The sequence below is a fragment of the Labeo rohita genome, chromosome 6 (assembly GCF_022985175.1).
Source record: "Labeo rohita strain BAU-BD-2019 chromosome 6, IGBB_LRoh.1.0, whole genome shotgun sequence".
NCBI classification, from domain to species: Eukaryota; Metazoa; Chordata; class Actinopteri; order Cypriniformes; family Cyprinidae; genus Labeo; species Labeo rohita.
The window spans coordinates 19,958,169-19,976,426 of record NC_066874.1 but is presented as its reverse complement, the minus strand read 5'-3'; the positions used below and the strand labels follow the sequence as shown (position 1 = coordinate 19,976,426).

General features: G+C 36.1%; 1 protein-coding gene across 1 annotated transcript in view; it reads left to right on the top strand.

Annotated features, from left to right (window-relative positions):
* Positions 1-18,258, top strand: part of raver2 (ribonucleoprotein, PTB-binding 2) — an 89,218-nt gene that overhangs the window by 973 nt on the left and 69,987 nt on the right. The window contains exon 2 of the mRNA XM_051111562.1: positions 12,309-12,375. Within this exon, the coding sequence (XP_050967519.1) occupies positions 12,309-12,375 (67 nt within the window). The remainder of the gene's footprint in view (positions 1-12,308; positions 12,376-18,258) is intronic.

The window sequence follows — 18,258 nt, the reverse complement described above, 5'->3', positions numbered from 1 at the left end:
TGGATGAACGGGCGCTCTGTCTGTATCAGAGTTCCGCTGAAAACGAGCCGCTCACTCTCTTATCTACTTCAGCGTTTATCTGCCTTTTCTTCTTATGTGTCCTCACAACCTCATAAACGCGACTCAAACGCTTGTTCATCAGCCGAACATATGTTCCGTGTAACTAGTAATGAATTGAGCGTGTTAACACTCACTATAAAACCACAACGAGTTCATTTTAATAAACCCTTATTTGATGTTTCAGTATATTTGATGTTTTGTTATACTTTGCTAATCGTTTCTTTGTTTAAACTCTTAATTTAGAGTACGGCTTGTTTGCTTCTTAATGTTTCCTCAATGCGGCGGCTCTTATCCATTTGCTGGATGTGGTTAGATGTTGTCTGCAGGCATGTTTGCTCATGGAGACAGACAGACTGACTGAGATCCGGTTGAGGGCGTTCAGGCAGGGAGAACAGCACAGCGGTGAGCTGAACTCTGAGTGGGAGATTTTCATATTCAGCGAGCTGAGGTGGCTGCTGCCGATGGCATTTCCTACAGAGTTTTCCCACATTATTAATGTCAGTAAACATGTCGGATACCTGGGTCCTTGAGGGAGGTGTAATATTTCCCCAGCTCCGGGAGGAGATGAATGCGGTTAATATCTAATTGTCGGTATCTGCTGAACAGATGACACTGCACTGTATGTTTGCTCTTCTACAATGCACAAAACATTAACTATCGGGCAGTGTTGGGGAGTAACTAGTTACATGTAACGGAATTACGTAGTTTAATTACAAAATAAATGTAATTGTAATTAGTTACAGTTACTGAGAAAAAATGTGTAATTAAATTAGTTACTTTTGAAAAATGCCAGTGATTACAAAGAGGATTACATCTGAATTTTTGCACCCACCCACCCCCACTTACAGATTTAATTGACTTCTTTCATAAATTGCATTGGCTGCTCTAAAATGAGACACCAATGTTTCAGGAGTTTAGGACACAGAATAGGACACATGCTTATTCGATAACTGTTTTATTTCCTATTTGGGTTTATGCATAAACTTTATTTTTTAAGATTTTTCTTGTTTTTTCCAAGGCATTGTTAGATGCTAGTGTTTTCACATAAGTATGCAAACATTTGAATTCAAATCCAGTATCATAGCTATTAAACTATTTCTTGTTAGGATGTTATTTATGTTATGATCTTGTTATGACATATAGCGCAACTGTGTTCACGGTGACCCGAGTTCGATTCCCGTCACGAGGTCCTTTGCTGATCCCGCTACCCTCTCTCCTCCCAGCTCTTTCCTGTCATCTCTCTACTGTCCCATCAAGGCATACCCCCCCCCCAAAAAAAAAAAAGTCTGAATTTGTGGTGGCTGTGCTTTAAATTAAATTATTACACGGTTCTGTGGAATGCTTGATTCTGACTGGTCAAGTCGTGACATTCCAAGGTATATTATTCCCCAATAACAACTGGTAGAAGCTAGTAACTCAGACTCATTCAGGGCAGCTTAAGTCAGTACTATATGATATAAATAAAATATTAAAGCTTAATTCAATATTATGTGGACAGTTTTCTTAATTCTGTCATCCTGGTATCGTGGACTCGCTCTATTGTTTCATACAAACGCAGCTGCTGCTATTTTTTACACTGTAATTATAAGATAACTAACAAACTAGAACTACTTCCTTAATTATTTATGTGGGTAAGAAAAGTGGTATGACTGCACTGTATCCCTAAAATGTCTCATTTGAACTTGCCCTTTGCTAGCAACTGATTTCTTCATGGAAGCTTTGCGTTCAGATATTTCAAGTCAGATCAGTGTTTCGTGTCTAATTATTTTGACATGAAACATATAAATAATCTATCAAGCAGCTGTGTAATACGTGGGATAATGTTGTTGATAATGTAGCCAGTTGTTATCGCAAAATACAGATGTATATTATCCCTTACTTATTATAATCTTAATTCAAGTGATGAAGGATTTTGAAAGTGACAATAATCAGTGTTGAGTGCTACTGTAAGGTTAACTCTGCCTGGTTTAAATGTTTCAAAATGATTAACATTTGAAAATATTAGAAATTTAGATAAGTAATGAAAAAGTAATTAAAAGTAATGTTACATTACTTTTATGAAGTAACTGAAAAGTTACACTACTTATTACATTTTAAATCAAGTAACTTGTAATCTGTAACCTATTACTTTTCCAAAGTAACCTTCCCAACACTGCTATCGGGTTAGGGTTGTGGGGATTATCTCATGCAATAGCATTGTCTTGATTAAGATGTTTAATCCTTACGCGTATTATTTTACGTAGTGCTGCATGTTGTATCACGGGCGCCTATAACCTTAGACAGCACGACAGCGAGTAACAGTTTGGAGAAGAGTGTCAGGTGCACACCACCGCTGTGATCAGGTCACAGAGTAGCGGCTTATCACTGAGAACACATGTCAGGCAAAGCAGCTCGGTCTCTTTTTCTGTCTGTGTCCCTCATTCATACATACACAATCACTCTGCTCCTTATGCTGAATAATTTAGGAGCAGGTCGGTCACAGGTTTGGGCAGGAGAAATGTCAGAAATGAACTCTCCTGATTGGCTCTTTGTCAGGTGACAACATATTTTGGGTGATCTCATCCCCTCCCCACGGTTGAGCTCGCTTTGTCCACTCTTCCACAGGTTTGTTGTTGGTTTGGGTGTCAGTGGCAGATGTTCAGCAGTTGAGTATGGAAGTGTGTGTTCTCTCGGAATACTGAACACAGCATTTGCACTTGCAGATGGGGTGGACGATATAAACAATAATTTAATTATAAATTCTATTAATGTAATGTTAATATTCTGTTAGGCTGTATAACTTTTTGGTCACAAACCCTATATGTGACCCTGGACCACAAAACCAGTCATAAGTGTCGATTTTTCAAAATTGAGCTTTATACATCATCTAAAAGCTGAATAAACAAGCTTTCCATCGATGTATGGTTTGTTATGATAGGACAGTATTTGGCCGAGATACAACTATTTCAGTATATGGAATCTGAGGGTGCAAAAAATTCAAAATATTGAGAAAATCGCCTTTAAAGTTTTCCAAATTAAGTTCTTTGCAATGCATATTACTAATCAAAAATTAAGTTTTGATATATTTACAGTAGGAAATCTACAAAATATCTTCACGGAACATGATCTTTACTTAATTTCCTAATGATTTTTGGCATAAAAGAAAAATCTATCATTTTGACCCATACAATGTATTTTTGGCTATTGCTACAAATATACCCCAGCGACTTAAGACTGGTTTTGTGGTCCAGGGTCACATATGTGGTACATTCTTTATTTACATACACTACCAGTCAAACGTTTTTGAACAGTAAGATTTTTAATGTTTTTAAAGAAGTGTCTTCTGCTCACTAAGCCTGCATTTATTTGATCCAAAATACAAAAACAGCTGAGTAGATTTTTTTTTTTTCAGGTTTCTTTGATGAATAGAAAGTTCAGAAGGACAGCATTTATCTGAAATAGAATCTTTTGTATCATTATAAATGTCTTTATCATCACGTTTGATTAATTTAAAGCATCCTTGCTAAATATCTTTTTATTCATAAGTGAATCCTAAAAAAAACTGTTTTAAATATTGATAATAATAATAATAAATGTTTCTTAAACAGTAAATTAGCATATTACAATGATTTCTGAAGGACACAGAAGACTGGAGTAATGATGCAAATATGATTTGAAAAATATATTTAAATACAAAACAGTTATTTTAAATAGTAAAAATATAACAAAAATGTATTGTATTTGCTGTGCTTTAGAGCAAATAAATGAGCAGAAGAAACGTCTTTTAAAAAAAATAACTTACCTTTCAAAAACCTTTGAGTGGTATATATTTTTTTATTTAATTTTATTTGAATTTTGTTGTGTATTTGTCTTGTATTTTAGTTCTTTAAAACATGTCTAATAGTGCTTTATTAATTTATTTTAATATTAGTTATTTTAATACATCAAGTTTAACAAAATGAAAATGAAAAATAGTGAAGTAACTGAAATAAAATACATTTTAATTAATAATGATTTTTAATTACTTAATTTAAAGTAAAGGTTCTAATTTAAGTTATCTATAAACCTAGTTTAAATATTAAACAAATTAATGAAAAAATATATATATGTACACTACCGTTCAAAAGTTTGGGGTCAGTAAGACTTGTAATAGTCTTTAAAGAAGTCTCTTATGCTCATCAAGGCTGCATTTATTTGATTAAAAATATAGAAAAAAACAGTAATATTGCAAAATGTTTTTACAATATAAAATAATGTTTTTTATTTTAACATACTTTAAAATAGAATTTATTCCTGTGATGAAAAGCTGAATTTTTATCAGCTGTTACTCCAGTCTTAAGTGTCACATGATCCTTCAGAAATCATTCTAATATGCGGATTTATTATTAGAATGATCAATGTCAGATAATATCAACAGTTGTGCTGCCAAATATTTTTTGGAACCTGTGATTTTTTTTTTTTTTTTTTTTTTTTTTTTTTTTTCAGGATTCTTTCATGAATAACAAGTTTAAAAAGTACAGTGTTTATTCAAAATATAAACATTTTATAGCAATGTAAATTATTTATTATTAACTTTTAATAAACTTTTAATTATTAACTTAATACATCCTTGGGGAATAAAAGTATTAATTTCTTAAAAAAAAAAAAAAAAAAAAAAAAAAAAAAAAAAGAAACAATAAAAATGTACTGACCCCAAACTTTTGAACGGTAGTGTATGTCATCTGTATATGTTTGGCATTTTGTACAAACTTGACACAAACAATAAATAAACAATAAATGCATTTAATAACATTTCAATTTAGAGTAAATATGTATTCTTAAACTTTAAGTTTGCTAAGAGCTCTGAAATACTTTTATACCATACTTGAGCTGTAGTCACTTAGAGGTCATTGCATACTGTTTACCAAGTGTTACTGGCTAAAATAAATTGTTTTCCCTCTCCTTCCTTCTGGAGATTAGTTTCTATCTGGTTTCAATTTCTCTCTGTTCTGTCCTGACCTCCTATCACCTTGGCTATTGACTCAGGTCACCACAGACCAAAGCAAACTCTGTATCTGATAGTTTTCATGTGTCATTGTGTTTCCCCCCCAATATCTGACCTTCCTGTTTGCACGAACCCTTAAAGGAATAGTTCACCCAAAAATGATAATTACCACATGATTTACTCACCCTCAAGCCATTGTAGGTGTATGTGACTTTCCTCTTTCAGACAGATACAATCAGAGTTATTTTAAAAAATGTCCTAGCTTCTCCAAGCTGTGAATTCTTCAGATGTGGCTCTGGGGGGGTTAATAAAGGCCTTCTGAAGTGAATTGATGTGTTTGGGTAAGAAAAATGTCCTTATTTAAAACTGTAATTTCTAGCTTCCACTAACTGACATATGAATCACTTCAAAAGGCCTTTATTAACAACCTGGAGCCATGTGGAGCACTTTTTATGATGTATGGATGCAGTTTTTTGGTATTCAAAATCTTCAAATCCCTATTCACTACCATTATAAAGCTTGGAAAAGCCAGAACATTTTTTTATATATCTCTGATTGTATTCGTCTGAAAGAAGAAAGTCATATGGTTTGAGGGTGAGTAAATCATGGGGTAATTGATCTAACTTTCATCATGTGTTTTTGGAGTGTGAGACAGCAGAGTGTGTGACCAGAGTCAAACTCATCTAAAATACAGTGCAAGTCATCAAATTTGAGTACCATAGTGAGTCTGTTGTAGAAATATTAAATACAGCTTGAAATCGGTGAATAAATATAATTACTAGGACTAAATGGACCCTAGAAGTTAAACATTTTTCATAATTCATAAGGTATTGCGCACGATTCTGTTAGTTCTACATCCATGTTTGACAGTGCCAGGGTTAGTAGAAAAGCCTGTCCTACCTAGCAAAAGTAACCAAGGGGGTGGAGCTTAGTGAAAGATGATCTCTAGAGTGAAAATGACAAATTCACAATTTGCATTTTCTGCACATTGCAGAATAAAAGTGAAAAGCAGCGTAGTGAAAATTGTATGTTGTGTAGTGATATATAGTAGCTAGCAGTTTTCATCAGTGTCACAGGCCTACAAAACATTCAGACAACATTACACATCTCATCCTGGCCGTGTCTTCTCAGAGACAACAAAGCGCCTTAGTTCTCAGCAGTACTTTTTTATATTTATACTCTCGCTCTGATAAATTGCTCACTCTTTTAGTTTTAACTTCCGTCTTCTAGTTTTAAATCTCCTTGTTAACACAGACCGTCTGTAAAGCATTTGATTAAGTCATATGCAGCGTAACCTGTGTTGAATTGGTGAACAGGCACAGTGACATTAATCAGGGGCAGTAACCCCCTCCCTTCTGTTAGCCTTCAGCCGTCCCAGATGTTCATTTGAATCATAGCAGGCCGATGCTGGTCCTGACAGTGTGATCCATATCTAATGGTATCTAGATGCTCACTCAGGCTTTCTGGCCATTTATGGGCCATTACAATGCATGTGTAATGCACTGTGTTAAGAGAAAGCCATAAGTGAGACCGACTTGTGTGGAAAGCGTCTTGTTGACTCTAATTAGAGGCAGAGGGAGGGAGTGCACAAATGGCAAAGGAAGTGAATTAGACAAAGTGTACTTCCATTTACCAAAGGACTGTACAGGATGTGAAGTTGAAAAAGTGTAGTTTATGTACTGTCTCTAACAGATTTGAATGCATGTTAGTGCTGTCTACTCAATTATATTTGGTTACATATTGAAGGAGATAAATGTGTTAAAAGTTTGACAGATATGACTATTCAGGCTACCTCAAAAAGTCAGATTTTTTCATCATTTGCTCACAATCATGCATGGACCTTTTTCACATTTCTGGGTTTTTACACGCATAAGTCATCATAATTGGGTAAACTTCAATAGCGGTCAACGGGAGACTACATATATTTTTTTGCATTCCCACTTGCTCAAATAGCAAAAGTAAAACTCTACGATAGTGTTTTTACAACTTTCAAAAAGAGGGAAAGATAAAGATTGATAACAACATTCAGAGAAGAGAACAATGTCAAATTTACCGTCAACACTGTATTTGAACAGCCTCACTTCAGCATTGACTAGTTTTTCGTCATTTCATGCAAAGGTAATATAATACAAAGTATAGTGTTATAAATGTACATAAATTAAAAAAAGAAAATATAAAATATTTGCATGATGCTGATGACCTTTGAAATGCGTCATCACAGTTTGAGAAAAGGGTTCTTTAGTTTTTTTTTTCTTTTTTCTGTGGAACACAAAAATAGAAGTTTTGAACTATATCCAAACTACTGTTGTCCATGCAGTGAAATGCAGGGATCCTTAAAGGAAACCTTGGGTATTAAGACTTATTAAGTATGGCTTAATATAACATAATACTGAAATATCAAATATGTAGTAAAAAACCCATAAGGGATTTATGTTATTTAAAACATTCGCATCGTTTTAGTCCATATTTTGGACTATGGGGGGGTGCCATTATTTTGATCATGTGACATAGTTGCACTCGGTGAGCTACTGCCACTAACTGTTGCTATTTTCACAGCAGCACAACTCAGAAAATAAAATACTGATACGATGCAACATTGTGCTGCTTTTGGTTGTAATTTTCAGTTGAAGGGCAACAAGAGAAGCAATTTAAGTCTTCAGTGCTTTCCTAGTGATAGGAAGAGGAGAAAAGAGTGAAAAGATGCCTGTGAACATATAAAACTTCCTAAAGATCCACATCTTTCTTCTCTCCACTTTAGCCCTGATGCCTCTGAGGCTTTTAGTAGACCACAGCTACTTAAAGAGCTTATAAATTGCAGAGACAAGAAATGCTAGATGCCATCCTGGCAGGATGTAAACATGCCGACGTTTGTCATGACGCTACAGCCACTAAAGGAGTTTCTCAGCATGGATTTCACTCGATATCCGGGGGAGTTTAGACTCCTTGTGGGAAAATAATCAATAGTACGGCTTTTGGTTAAAGACTATGTTTATATCAGTCGCCACCTGTGAGCTCTTTCAGTAGCTGTGGTCATCATTATCAGTATTTTATTTTCCAAGTTGTGTTGCGGTATAAATAGCAACAGGTAGCGCCAGTAGCTCAACGGGTGCAACCATTTGACATCATTGAAATAATGGCGCCCCCATAGTCCAAAATATGTATAAAACGATGTAGATTTTTTTAAATAACGTAAAATCTTTTGTGGTTTTTCTACTACGTATTTTAGTAAGAGGAATCATTTATGTTATATTAAGTCCTACATGTCTTGATGCCAGGGGTTCTCTTTAAAGAACAAAAAATAAACAAAACCATAAAAGTATTATTAAAGGGTTAGTTCACCCATATGTATTACCCTCATGTCGTTCCAAACCCAAAGACATTTGTTTATCTTTGAAACACCAATGAAGATATTTTTAATGAAACCTGAGAGATTTCAATCCCTCCATTAAAAGTCCATGTAAACATATCTTTGATGATTCAAAAAAGTATTTAAAATGTAAATTATATAAATCAAGTGCTCTTTTGTAGTTTTTGTTTTTATTCACATATAAACATTGATTAATGCAAATACATAGAGCACATCAATATGGTATGGTAAATGGAAGCTCAAAGTTCTTGCTTGGTTTGTTCTTTGGTGGCCCAGATTTTGAAGCAAAACAAAGTGCACCCATCTATCATAAAAAGTACTCCACACGGCTCCAGGTTAATTAAGGCCCCCTGAAATTAAGCGGTGTGTTTGTATAAGAGAAATATCCATATTCACAACTTTATAAACAGCTAAGTGCTAACTATCGTACATGCGTTCACGTTAGCGGATGACACAGGATGTAGGCGAATATGGTGACGAACACAGAAACCAGAGGAGAGAGCAAAAAGAGCAAAACACTGGTCAACAATGAATATTTGTAAAAAGAAAAAAAAAAACAAATACTGTAAACGAAGCTTGGTTCTTACGAGGCTAGCATATTCTCACCAAAGCTTATCACTCACTTATCACCTTTCAGTGAACAGTTCTTAAAAGAACCATTTTGAAGAACATTTTAAAAATCTAAAGAACCTTTTTCCATTATAAATTCCATTTTTCCATTTTCTACATTTGAAAGGTTCCATGGACCTTCAAGGTTCTATGTGGAAGCTTTGATGGCAATAAAGAACCTTTATTTTCAAGAGTGTACGCTATGCCTGTGTCCTACGTTATCCACTGGAATGCCACTCTTGTGTACATGCCCACGACAAGCTAGAGGTTATGGTTTATAAAGTTGAAAATACAGTTATTTTTATTATACAAATGCATCACTTTGGTTCAGAAGGCCTTTATTAACCCCCTGGAGTTGTGTGGGGTACTTTTTATCATGGAATAGACATACTTCATTTTGCATCAAAATCTGGACCAATTAAAATACATTTTATAATATAACTCATATTGTATTTGTCTGAAAGAAGAAAGTCATATACACCTAGTGTAAATGATGCGATAATTTGTATTTTTGGGTGAACTATCCCTTTAAATCTGTTCATCATATAAATGTTCATGTCTCTTCCGAAGACATATTAAACTGCTCAGTTGATGTGGATTCATTTTACATCACCATATACACAATTTTAGGTCCTCAGCAAAATCATTGTTAGACAGACGGTCGGCATTACATGAAAGTACAGCTCACAGTGAATGGTAACTCAGCACAGCACATATTAAAAAGCCCACGCTGTTGCAGTATGTGTCCCCTGTTGAATCCAGAAGTCCCTTTGTCATAATCAAGTGTGTCCTTCTGGATGTTCCTTATGACCAGCTAGAGAAAACACAAAGCCAGTGTGGGCACCTCTGGTTTATCTCTGTTAACACACGTTCGGGATGTGACAGCAGGGCCTGCTGTGTGCATAAAAGGGAAGAGGAAGAGATTTATGAGACAGCGTATGTGTGTGTTTATCTGATGGATAACAGTGGACACTCTGTTTCTTTGTTCGGCTGCAGTTGGAAATCTTTATGTTCGTGGCCACACTTTCACTGTATTGATTTTCATAATGATAAAAGAACAAGTTTGTACGGCACCCCAATATATCGCATCTCTCACTCAGTGAATTTATTATTACTGAATCTTTGATATATTGATGTTTTAAATTTTTTTGTTTAATGTGTTTCAGCAGAAAAATGTTTATACACCTTTATTTGATTTTAGAAAATGAAGAAACCCTTCTGAAAGAGACATTTCATGTCTCAGATTCTCTCTAAATGATGGCTGGAGGCCAGTTGCGACATTACACATAATGTGCCGACATTCATTCCTCACACAAATGAAATCATCAGCTCTATACAATATATATGCATGCAAGAGAAATGATTGCCCTATAAAGTTAGCACCTTGTTAAACTAGTTATACATCTCTTCAAGTCCCTAGTATGGGGCTATATATTTACAGTATCTCACAAAAGTGAGTACACCCCTCAAATTTCAGCAATCATTTTAGTATATCTTCTCAAGGGACAATACTATAGAAATGAAACTTGGATATGTTTTAGAGTAGTCAATGTGCAGCTTGTATAGCAGTGTATATTTACTGTTCCCTTAAAAATAAGTCAACATACAGCCATTATTGTCTAAACAGCTGGCAACAAAATTGAGTACACCCTAAGTGAACTTGTCAAACTGTGTCCAAATTGTCAATATTTTGTGTCAAACCTTGTTATCTAGCACTGCTTTTATTATCCTGCGCTTGGAATTCACCAGAGCTGCACAGGTTGTTGCTGGGATCCTCTTCAAATCCTCTATAAAGACATCGTGGAGCTACTGGATGTTAGACACATGGTGCTTCTCCACCTTCCACTTGAGGATGCCCCATAGGTGCTCAATAAAGTTCAGGTCAGATCACCTTCACCTGCACCTTCCTCAGCAAGGCAGTTGTCATCTTGGTGGTGTGTTTGGGTTCATTATCATGTTGGAAAACTGCCGGTCGGCCCAGTTTTTGAAGGGGAGGCATTATGGTCTGCTTCAGAAATGTACAGTACGTAATGGAATCCATGCTTCCCTCAATGAACCGCAGCTTCCCACTACCAGCTGCACTCGTGCAGCTCCAGACTATAATGCTACCACCACCATGCTTGACTATAGGAGAGACACAATTTTCTTGGTGCTCCTCACCAGGGCATTACTACACATGCTGGACACCATCTGAGCCAAGCAAGTTTATCTTAGTCTCATCAGACCATAGGACATGGTTCCAGTAGTTCATGATCTTGGACAGGTTGTCTTCAGCAAACTGTTTGCGGGCTTTCTTGTAAGCCAGCTTCAGAAGAGGCTTCCTTCTCGGATGACGCCAATGCAAACTGACTTGTTGCAGTGTGCAGCGTATGGTCTGAGCAACGACAAGCGGATCTTATACTTCTGCAACCTCTAAAGCAATGCTGCCAGCACTCATGCATCTGTTTTTTGAAGCCAGGTTCTGCACCTGACGCACAGAACGAGCACTCATTTTTTTTGATTGACGCTTGCAAGGCATATTCCGAATGGAACCCATCTTGGAAAACCTCTGTATGACTCTGGCCACAGTACTGTATCTCAGTTTCAGGTTGTTACTGAAACTCTTATAGCCTAGGCCATCATTGTGGAGAGCAACAATTCTAATTCTCAAATCTTCAGAGAGTTCTTTGCCATGAGGTGCCTTGTTGAACATCCAGTGGTCAGTATGAGAGAACTGTACTCAATGCACCAAATTTTAACTGCTCTAATACAAGATACACAACTTTGTATGGTCCTATCAAGCAGACAAAAACATGAACATGATAAATAGGACATGTGGCTTTGCATGGTTAAATGACAGTGCTGTTATCACAGGATGTACCCACTTTTGTTGCCAGCTATTTTGACAATAATGGCTGTGTGTTTAGTTATTTTCAGGGGACAGTAAATATACACTGTTATACTACTATTTCCAAGTTTCATTTCTAAAGTATTGTCCCTTGAGAAGATATACTAAAATGATTGCTGAAATGTGAGGGGTGTACTCACTTTTGTGAGATACTGTATATATTATTTAGTCACATTTTGTTTAAATTTCTGCTGCAATAAAGACCTAATTTTCAGAAAGAGTCCTTGCTACAGACTATAGCACAATATTGCATTAGATAGATATCGATAGTTTTAGTGAAAAGAGGAACAACACTCAGCTAATCAAATTTGAGGAACTAACTGCTGGTAATATAATTTATATCACAAAAAAAAACAAACAAACATACAGTATAGTATAGCATTAATTTGCTCACTTTTTCTTTCTCTTTTTGTTCCCCCCAGGAGGTCCATGAAATTCTACGCGAGTACGAGCTCAAATACTGTTTTGTGGACCGGAACAAAGGAACAGGTAATTGGCCTCCTTCAGTCATCCTACTGCTCTCATGTTTCTAATGGTTCTCTTCCATCCGAGCCATCAGAATCCAGACCTCTCGAAAAACACCACACATTTGCCTACTTAACGCACCTGAGATGTTAATTTCCTGTGGTGGTGAATGAGCACTTAGAGAGAATTGTTCTATTTTGATGAAAGGTCTCGGCTCTCTAACTGCAAAAATGTTGCCTGTTCCTTTGAAGTAAAGTGAAGCTTTGAGGTTATTTGAGTTGGTACATTCTGTCGCTGTGTTGATTTGTCCTCTTTCTATTTTTGTTCTGTACGAAGCACTGAATCAAATAAGCAGTGTGTTTTAGATTTCATATATAATTTTAACTTCATTATAATAAAATAATGAATAAAATATAATGTAATTTTAGCTTCAGTCCATCACTTTAAATAATAATCTAATACATCCTAAAGAGCTGCTACTTAAGTTGGATTCCAGATAGTTTGAACGCTCAGAGTGACTTCCAAAATAAACCAAGCGTTTTTTTATTGTCATCCATGCAGAAAACAATTTAAAGTCTAACATATGGTAGTACATTCTTAAAGATAAATGTGGGAAGATAAACAAAATGCTTTGAAGTTAAGCAAACTGTATTCTGTTATTCACTTTGAGAAATTAGGAGGAAAAGCTTGTTCACTTGGAACTGGAAGATTTAGTCATACCGGGAAATGTATGAAAATAAAATGACATTAGTAGCTAATTATTAGCTGATAATGTAAGTATTGCAGTTGCTTTATGACTAAATCATTACTTCTGCTGCATTTATGTTTTAGCATTTGTCCAAATATTTAAAATTATGAATCTGGGTTTAGCACATTATTTGTCTTAACGCGTATCAACCAGCATTCACACTCCTCCAGACCGTAAAAATGTAAACAAACAGCATAAACACTAAATTTGGCACAACCTTTACCATGTTAGCTCAGGAAACAAGGGTGTAGTAAATGTTTAGTCTTGTTCATGAGTACCTCAACCGAGGTACTGTTTTACTTTGGGCATGGATTGATCCGAAAGCAAGTAAAATAGCATTTTCATTTCAGAAAATCATTTCTAAATCTCTCAGCTACTGTAATTATGACAGTTTCTGTTCTAAATGCAACAATTCTCTCTGAATGTTGTTGTGATGGGAACAATGAAGGTTTTATCAAAATTTTGTGCAAGATAGTAGACTCAAACCTGGCTAAAGGTTCAATATTCTCACATTTTAGAACTGCTGTGATGGCTATAGTGCTAGCAGCGTCTTGAAAAGTGCCACAAGCAACTTGCTTTGAAACGTTGTTGAAAAATCAGCTTTAATTTCTTAATTTTTTCAAAATGTGAAAAGCTTGAGTTAAAAGGTTCTAGCATCATTTGGCATATCTTCATGCCAATATGAAAAATTGTGAGTGATCAAAGCTGTAATGCTTCAGTGTAATAGGGTTCATCAGAGGTGAAATCTATTCTGAGTTGCATGGAGCCAAGTAGTATGTGTTCCTGGATTAACGTTCCTTGTTAGTCCTGGAACAGTAGTTCTATAACAGTCCTCCGTTCTCTTGAAATTCAAGAGAAATGATCGATAGATAAGAACATTGTTTAAGCCTTCAATCCTTCAATGTGATTTTATCTTCATGGGCGGGGCTAGGGTTGGCCACTCCACTCACGACTGTTGCTTCTCTTTGTTAGTTTTTTTTCTTGACAAGAACTGTGTTTATTTAGTCTCAGAACGTCTTTAGGATCACATCAAACGGGAGACTTTTCAGACACGGACTCCACCTTCACTTTAGTGCCAGATGCTAGGCAAACGAGTGTGGGAAAGATACACGTGACGAGGAGCTTCAGTAGAACAACAGTGAACTGTGGTCAGATGAGATATTGTCTGGCTGTATGTCAGTAAAAACTAATTTACCTGTCCTGTTGCGCGCTTCAGTTGCACACACAAATGCAGCAGCACACACTGTAGCCTGTATCATTTCATGCTAAAGCGTGGGTGAAACTACAAAAGTACATTTTTTCAAAAATTAATTTTTAATCTGCAAAATGAGAGCTTTTTTTTACCAAAATAAGAGTGATCATAGAAAATGCATGTTATTGTTTATTTAGTACTGACCTGAATAAGATCTTTCACATAAAAGACGTTTACATGTAGTCCACAAGAGAAAATAATAGTTGAATTTATAAAAATAACCCTGTTCAAAAGTTTACACACACTTGATTCTTAATTTTGTTAATGAGTCCCTTGTTTGTCCTGAACAGTTAAACTGCCTGCTGTTCTTCAGAAAAGTCCTTCAGGTCTTACAGTTTAAAAGTTTAAATCCACTTGATTCTTAATACTGTCTTCATACCTGAATGATCCACAGCTGTTTTTGTTGTTGTTGTTGTTTAGTGATAGTTGTTCATGAGTCCTTTGTTTGTCCTGAACAGTTACTGAGAAACTGAGAAACTCATATGCAACTATTACAGAAGGTTCAAATGCTCACTGATGCTCCAGAAGGAAAAACGATGCATTAAGAGCTGGGGGGTGAAAACTTTTGGAATTTGAAAATCAGGATAAATTGAATTTATCTTGTCTTCTGAGAAACATGTAACTATCTTGTGTAGCCTCTGAAGGGCAGTACTAAATGAAAAAAAATATGATATTTAGGCAAAATAAGAAAAACGTACACACATCCTCATTCTGTTCAAAAGTTTTACACCGGGCTCTTAATGCATCGTTTTTCCTTCTGGAGCATCAGTGAGCGTTTGAACCTTTTGTAATAGTTGCACATGAGTATGTGTTGTAGTTTAAGTTTACCACTATAGAAGTTTACCTATGAATATGAAAAGGGTTCATGTGGAAAATATTTTTTAACTTAATACTGCCATTCTCAGAGCTGTGAAAATAAAAGTTCTGGCATGTTCAATATAAAACTCCCCTTTCTAAAACTTACCGGCCAAAAAGAAAAAGGAATCGGCTGATGCTGATGAACTGCAAAATATTGGCAGCCAAGCCACACGTGGCTACTTTTGGATTGAGCCTCGGCTGCACGATTACTGCATAATTACAGCTGCATATTTCACACGTGGGTATTTTGCACAGTCCAGTGCTAAACCTAAGGCTGATTAGCAACCTGCACCTTCATGTAATGCCGGGATTCTGGCCTCCTAAATGGCGTCAGTGCCTAAAACCCCTGGCAGGATTGCAAATGTTCCCACATGCTCTAATTAGCAGTATCTAGGGATAAAGGTGAAACACCATGATGATCTCATCCTCCAGCCGCTCGGGGCTTGTCACCTCCTGCCAGCACCCCAGCAGCGGCTCCGGTGTCAAGGATCAGAGTCCAGCGTGCCTGCAGGAGGTCAAACATTACTTTTGCTCTTCTGAAATAAGTTGAACAGTTTAAAAACGAGCAATTCACATGGCATATAGACCTGCTCCTTCGGTTAGAGTCAAGTTTAAATAAAGAGCTGTGAAGAGTGGAAAAAGAATGAGGAATTACCAAAAGAGGAAATGAGGAAAGGCGAGGAAATATTGATAGAGACTGCAGGGAAAGAAAGCAATCAGAGAAGGAAGAAAGAATGACAGCTTATATGATGGTGGAAAGATGGGGGGGGAAAAAGAAATCCTACAGAAAAAGAATTCTTGTCTCGTCTGGCGTACAGCCCGGAGTTGAAATATGCTCTGATATTCCCAATGCTGGAGGCTTACAGTAAGGGAATTACACACCTCCCCCTTCTTCCTCATGTTATAGTTGCTTCATACTGCATTATGAATGTTCCTAGGCTAAGTGATCTGAACATATGCTTTTAGGGCCTGCCAGGGAAGAGCTGCCGTCCAAAACAAAAATAGTGACAATAGTGGCAAGCTCTCATTTCAAACGCCGTTCTTAGAAGCGCAAGTCCGCATTGTTACTGATCTCAGAGATGTTGCATCTGACATGTCGAGTATCAGTGTTTATTTCAGGTTTTGCTGGCTGTATCTTTGTGAGGTCATTTCAGTCTGCCACAAATATATTGTAAGAAACTCTAAAGTGAATATGGAGGTCCTCAATGCTCAGATTCCATGTTATGCACCTGTCACACAACACAATCGCTGATTTTAATAAAATCAGCTCAGCTTTGCATTCACACTCAGTTCTTTCATTTCTAAAGCCTCTTTAGAAAGGGTAAAAGTCACTTGTGTGCATGTGAATCTCCCCCGTGCCTTATAAATGCCAAACAAGGCTGGTGGACAGTGTTCTCCTTTAGCAGCTGCAGGCTCTCCAGCTTTATAAATGTTTGGATTGTCTGGAAAGGGAGGCAGCTCTTCTTCAGAGTGGTATGTGCAGTCCGTGGAATGCTGATGATGTAAATTATGACCCGCACTGTCTGACCTCTAGTGTGCAATTGACCCCCTTTAGATTGCAGGTGTGTTGTGTTTTTTTTTTTAAGGGCTTTTACTAGCAAAGATGCAAAGATGACACGTCAGGAGATGTAACTGCCAAGCAGATGATAACAGAGAGCTCTCCCAGGGTTTATTACACATCTTTGGGTGGGTCAAACAAACAGCAATGTTTGATTGCGTCGCAGAGCCAGTATGTTTACACTGTTTGGTTAAATCAACATACGAATCACTCAAGTTTCTTGGATAAATTATAGGATGTATACACTACACTACACTACACTAGAAGGCTCACCAAGGCTGAATACAGTATGTATTGTAACATCAGCAAATATTATTACAATTTAAAATAACTTTTCTAATTTAGTATTTTCAACAGACATATTCTGATTCAGTCCTCAAGAAAAACATTTTTATTATCATTGTTGAAAATGGTGCTTAAAGGGATCATGAACTACCTTATAAAAATACATTATAATTTAGAAGTAACAGGCAATTTTCTGTGCCCCCCTCATCAGAATGCTCTGTTTGAATGGGCGTGTTGGATTGTTGACTCGGAAGTAAGCACTAGGGGTGTAATGGTACACATATTCATCCCCAAAAAAATTTGTATGGGTCTTTCGGTTTGGTACACATGTGTATGCATGTGTACTGAACAAATACAGCATTTTTTCCACGGAATTCAAACAATAAACAGCGTTTTGACAGTCTTTGATGTGGCATGACAGATCGCTGTATAAACACCTCAGAGAACTGCTTCTGGGACAATTCAGAAATGTGCCATGGCACTGACAAGCATTAACTAGAGTGGCGGTGATCAGCTCCAGTGGGCGTGTCAGAGCCGTAACGCATCACAGTGGCGCACGAGTGAACACGATCTTTCCTTCCTCTGTAAATTTTTGTTCTGGAAGTGAACTTCTCCTTTAATTATTTAATGTATGTTTAAATTAATCTGTTATGAAATAAGTAATGACAGCTACTGTGTAACTGATTTTATTTCAACAACAAATTTTATAATTTATAGATTAATTTGAAAACTGCATGCAGTTTACATGTTTGCATAATTTTTTTTTTAAGTTGAGTGTTAATTATTATATTTAAAAATAAATAGTAATTAAATTTAAGTTTGGGCTTTGTTGTTAATTGTAACCATATAGTAATGTAAAAGGCTCCCTATAGCTGAGGTAGATTCTTATCACTAATAAAATTTGAATTATAACTGAATTTATTTAAAAGGAGCAACTTTTTTTAGAAACCACTTTAAAACAACAGTAAACCACTGTTTAATTTATATATATATATATATATATATGTATATATATATATATATATATATATATATATATGTGTGTGTGTGTATATATATGTTAAGTTTTTCCCCTGCTGTACCGAAATCATTCAGAACTGTGATGTCAAAATCAAGGTCTATTCGAACGTCATGTTTCTGTACCATTACACCCCTAGTAAACGCCCACTGCTATGTTTGGCTAACAGCTGTGTTATTGTAGTTGTG